Source organism: Tripterygium wilfordii, chromosome 17 (assembly GCF_013401445.1).
Source record: "Tripterygium wilfordii isolate XIE 37 chromosome 17, ASM1340144v1, whole genome shotgun sequence".
Lineage (NCBI taxonomy): Eukaryota > Viridiplantae > Streptophyta > Magnoliopsida > Celastrales > Celastraceae > Tripterygium > Tripterygium wilfordii.
This window is the reverse complement of record NC_052248.1, coordinates 10,990,146-10,995,821: the sequence shown is the minus strand read 5'-3', so window position 1 is coordinate 10,995,821 and position 5,676 is coordinate 10,990,146. Positions and strand designations below refer to the sequence as shown.

The window sequence follows — 5,676 nt, the reverse complement described above, 5'->3', positions numbered from 1 at the left end:
CTCACTTATACTTCTACAATAATTCTCTTCACGTGTGTGTGATGTGCATATTATATACATACAATTATGCACCCCTTTCATTGATCTTTGTGTCGTTTTGAGCTGATTAAGGATAGATTCAGCCTAATTGTCTCATTTGTGCATTTTTAGGCATAAAAGCGTGAACCAGAAAGAAGGGATCCAAAATGAGACAAAAATGGGAAATTTTGGAAACAGTGACTTTGTTAATCAATCGTGCCCCATTTCTGATTGATTGGGTTTGATTTTTAAAGTTGCAGCTGCGTCCTAGTGACTTTTCCAATCGATAGGAGAAGATTACCGATCGATCACACTTCTCCCAGTTCGTGATTATGCACTTCAAACTTCATGAAAATACCCCTAAATTCAAGTGGGTACATTCCAAAATGACACAAGCTTGTTAGAGAAACGACTATGGGGTTTTGGGGAGTATAAAATGGTAGAAATTAGGTTTTTGCCTCATTCTTGGAGGTTAGGGTTTGGCGAACTATTTGAAGGCGGCATAGAAGCAAGGAAGAGGAGGAGGATTTCAGGATTTTCTTGTATCTCTCTCTATTTTTTGTAATTATGATTGCTATTTTGGGTTTGATTACGTATTTGGATGATATGAGGAACTAATCCTCTAGTTAGGGTCCTAATGGAGCCCCACTTTGAATATTTAATAAACTTGGTTTGTCGTTCTTAATTTCCTCTTTAATTGTTGATTATCTATGAATGCTCTTAATGCTTTTGAATGCTCTTAATGCTTTTGAATGCTTAATCACCATTCGAATGATGTTCTGCCTAGGTTGAGACCGGAAGGAGATATCTAGGGTTGCACTCACCATAGATGACATAGATTGCATGAACCATAGGAATATAGGTGAATGACCTATGCAATCGCTACACGATTATTCACTATACTTAATGGGTTTTTGATATTTAAATCCGATTGTTAGGAATAGCAGGGAATGGCATTGAAAACACTTTTGCTGTAATCAAGAATGGAGCATTGAATAGAAAGTGAAATCGGTTGTTAATAATTAAATTGTGAATTAGGGATTAATGAATCAATGTAGTTTAACTGGATAGGTGGTGGTAACATTAGGTGCCCTAGTGTTTGCTCTCTTGAATTAATTACTCGGTAATTGGTATGATTGTTGGATTGCTTAATTTCACTTGTATATTGCTTAGTTATTTGTTAAATTTCCTGCTTTACTGTTAGTTGGCAAACAAACCCAAACATTGATTCTCCGAATAGTGTAGGATTAGCCATAATTAGTATTTGATTGAATTGCCAATAGATTCTCATGGGAACGATACTTTATTCATCACTTTATTACTTGTGTGACTTGTACACTTGCAAGTAAGGAGAAAATGCCTAATTGATTGTAAGGACATGGGCTTGCTCTTATAAACCAATGGGATCCTCTGTTGTCTCACATCGGTTGGTAATGCCAACTATGTGTGATTTATAAACCCAAGCCCACCCTTAACCACTAACAAGGTCTTTTCCTATACTTGAGTGAGTTGGGCTAACCCACTTGCTTGAGCCTAAGGAGAAACAAAGCAGTGCTGGCCTGATATATCCACGGGAACCGGGCAATCCAAAGCGGACAGTATTGTTGGTGTGTATGGGAGTGTGGATTTACAACATGGTATCAGAGCGATTCGGTCCAGTTGGATATGACCTCTACTCCACTTGTTGGGTTTGGCATAACCCAACCCACAAGTGCGGGGGAGTGTTGTCCCACATCGATTGGTAATGTCAACCATGTGTGGTTTATAAACCCAAGCCCATCCTTAACCACTAACAAGGCCTTCTCCTAGACTTGAGTGAGTTGGGCTAGTCCACTTGCTTGGGGCAAAGGAGAAACAAAGCTGTGCGGGTCCGATGTATCTATGAGAACCGGACAATCCAAAACGGACAATATTGTTGGTGTGTATGGGGGTGTGGATTTACAACATTCTCACATATTTTAGATGTGGGATTCCAACATTCTCACAAGACGGTAATATAATGTGAAGCGATGGTTCCTATCTTTACTATTGATGTAATATCGATACATACATTATATATACAACTAAACCAATTAATTTTGAGATGAATGCAGGTCACGCTGCTGATCAATTAGCGGTGGAATTTGACACTTACAAGAATACATTTGATTTCGATGGCAATCATGTATCGATTAACACAAAAAGTGTTATACATCCAATTCAAGTTAGGAGTCTCAATGAAACCGGAATTGACCTGAAAAGTGGAAGAGATATCAAGGTTCTAATAATATTGGATGGGAGTACAAAGTCCATTAGAGTTCACATTGGATATGCATCTGATCCAATAGGTGAGACTTTTCTTGAGGTGCCTATTGACATCCCAAATACCTTGCCAAGCTTCATCTATGTGGGTTTCACAGCATCAACAGGGCAACTCACTGAGCGCCATCAGGTTCTCAACTGGAAGTTAACATCATATCCAATCAATTAATGAGGAGAATCTGCGCAACCAGTGTGATGTTTTACACCTTTTGGGATATACATCACACAATAGTGAAGGCTTTCAAATTATATGCAAATTTTAAATTCTTAAGCTTGCAAAAATAAATGAGGAAGACTATGTAATCCATTCAAATATCAGATGCAATAAGGAATGGTGTACTCTTCTTATAGTCCTTGCCATTTATTTTCCAACATCGACACTGATTTTCAGAAGATTGTCAATTTTTTTTATTTAAATTAATTATTACTCAACAAATTGTCTAAAAAAATAGCTTGCAGCCTATTGGTAGCTATAATGACCAAAATCATCACTCTACTTATTCAACTGTCATCACAATACGACGAACATGTATAAGCCTCAACGCTATAAATCAAAATATTACTTTTTCAAAACAATAACATTATAATGTTTGTCATTGAATGTAAGAATTTTTATTGATATTGTGAAAAAAAAAATGTAAACAAAGAGAATTAAATGAGCAAAATTTGAAGAAAATAAGTCATAATCATCTCTTCTGCTGAAGAAAGTCAGTCAAAATATTAATTTTTAAAACAGTAACATTATAGCGTTTGTCATTGCATGTAGGTATTTTTATTGACATTTTGAAACAACAGTAAACAAAGAGAATTAAAAGAACAACAAGATTTGAAGAAAGTAAGTCATAATCTTCTCTTCTGCTGATGTTGAAAGCCTATATTTGTATCTCAGCCTTTTTTTTCTCCTTTGTTTTTTTTCTAGGTTGCATAACCAATACTTTCATCCTCTAAGTCATCTACATTGGCTACCCTAACGATTATGAGTGGATAGGAGTGAAAAAACACTGTCCGATCCGGAAGATCAAATTTATCCAATCCGGATTAAACCAAGTTCGGAAATAAGTTATATGTCTAAAATCTGGGTCTAAACATAAAATTTTTGTTCAGTTTAAAATCGGCTCCGGGTCCAAACACAGAAATCTTGTCCAGTTTAGTTGTTTGGGCCCAAACATGGATTTAGTTATTGTATGATATACTTGTCTGGATTTAAACCAATCTGGGTGTGGTCCGAAATCCAATCTGAGTTAGGGTCTGGATATGTAAATATTTCATAAACACATGATGTTGTCCAACCCCAAACTGATTTTTTGCCACCCCACTGACACTGTGGTAGGTCGGCTGAGATTTAAGCATCACTACTAGTCCTCCCTTGCAAGTCAAGCATAGAAAGGAATGTATGAAGTGACTAATATAGAACTAGTGTGTTGAAGACTGAAGACTCTTTGAAATTTGATATTGTACTTGTTAAAGAAATTAGATTGAGAGTGAACCCACGTTACGTGGGCCTAAAATATACTTTCGGACACATATGGATGGTGACCCATCTGAACTCAAAAGCTATAGCTATATACTTGCAGACACATACCCTTGTTTTTCGAATATGGGACTTGTGGCTTGGGTATGTTCCAAGAGCACTTGTGAAAATGCCCTTGAATATATATGAATTAATATATATGACAATGATGACATTTCTCATTTACTTTCTACATGAGTTCAATAATATTGAAGAACACTACATAAAAAAAAATTTAATTAGAGGACATTGAGACAGCTACAGACTACAGTTGGCTTATTCTTTAAATATTTTGTGGTTCAATTATTGATTTTGGCAACAGACTTGATCGATAGTTTTTATGGAACTGCTGATGTATTATGGAACGCGTAATCGACTAATTAAGGCTCTTCAATCTTGTGTAGATAAGTACTAGTTCTCTTTAAAATTAACAGAATTCTTGGTGTCATAGAGGATTTGATTCATAAGAAAGAGAAACAATACATAATACAAAAGACCAGAAAGAATATTTGTTTAGACACAAGCCTGTCATGATGCCATTTCTGCTTAGTTTCTTGTAAAACATGTGAACTATGTTTCTTTTGGTGTATGGACTTTACCTTGTGTCTTTATATCTTTCTGAGTCTCACGAAGGTTAATCTACGAATACAATGAGGCCTTGGAGATGTTAATTATGTAACTCAATAGCATAAAATATGTTTGGGTAATTGGATCCAGATGGGAAATGCGAACAAAAATATTGTAAAGTACGCTAACTACAAAGTTAAGCCAACTTTTTCTTTTTCTTGTTGAAGATGGCTTAATTTCCCTCCAACAATGCAGCATAAACTTCATCGACTACTATCATCAAACCCCACTATATATAGTTGAGTAAGTCCGATTTCTTGCTATGAGTTGTAAGTGAAGTAGTCTCACATACAAATATAACCTCCCAAACATGTTTCTGTTTCTGTTTCTCTTTGCTTTTCTTAACCAAGCTTCTTCATTCACCCCAGCTCCTTCTCCATTCCCTCAAATCACCACTGGTTTCAGCTTTCCTTCATTCACCCCGGCAAGTTGCAGTGATGGTAACTTAACTTGCACGGGTTCAGTTACCAGTCATGACGGCTACTTAAGCCTAACCCCAGAGCCACAACCAGGTTATCCAACCTTACCACTAAATCAAGTTGGCAAGGTTCTATACAAACACCCTTTGCTTGCGTGGCCAGCAGTGATCCTTACTAAATTCACGTTCAGGATTCTTACCTCCCCTTATTCAACTGAATCGGCAGACGGACTAACATTTATTATGGCACCAGACAGTAGTCCCTCGCCATCTGACAGCTGTGGTTCCTATCTTGGAATAATGGATCCAGCACTAGATGGTAATATAATGTGAAGCTATGGTTCCTGTCTTTATTATATGATATAAAATTCATACATACATTATATGTTCAACTACACCAATACATTTTGAGGTAAATGCAGGCCATGTTGGTGGTCAATTAGCTGTGGAGTTTGACACTTACAAGAATACAGGTGATTTGGATGCAAATCACATTGCGGTTGTCACAAAAAGTGTAATACATCCGATTCAAGCTAGGAGTCTCAATGATACCGGAATTGACCTGAAAAGTGGAAGAGACATCAAGGTTCTAATAGTATTGGATGGGAGGACAAAGTCCATTAGAGTTCACGTTGGATATGCATCTGATCCAATAGGTGAGACTTTTCTTGAGGTGCCTATTGACATCCCAAATACCCTGCCAAGCTTCATCTATGTGGGATTCACAGCATCAACAGGGCTTCTCACTGAGCGCCATCAGATTCTCAACTGGAATTTAGCATCATTTCCAATCAATAAATGA

At 36.9% G+C, this 5,676-nt stretch overlaps 1 protein-coding gene across 1 annotated transcript; it reads left to right on the top strand.

Annotated features, from left to right (window-relative positions):
• Positions 1–4,766: 4,766 nt before the first annotated feature.
• LOC119981913 (anti-H(O) lectin 1-like) lies at positions 4,767–5,676 on the top strand. The gene is made up of 2 exons (XM_038825051.1): positions 4,767–5,193; positions 5,297–5,676. The coding sequence occupies exons 1-2, from the start codon at positions 4,767–4,769 to the stop codon at positions 5,674–5,676; spliced, it is 807 nt and encodes a 268-aa protein (XP_038680979.1).

Excerpts from the sequence above, each read along its gene's own strand:
- LOC119981913 (XM_038825051.1), top strand. The coding sequence starts at position 4,767 with ATGTTTCTGTTTCTGTTTCTCTTTGCTTTTCTTAACCAAGCTTCTTCA. Across the intron at positions 5,194-5,296 it reads AATGGATCCAGCACTAGATG|GCCATGTTGGTGGTCAATTA; the intron begins GTAATATAATGT and ends AGGTAAATGCAG.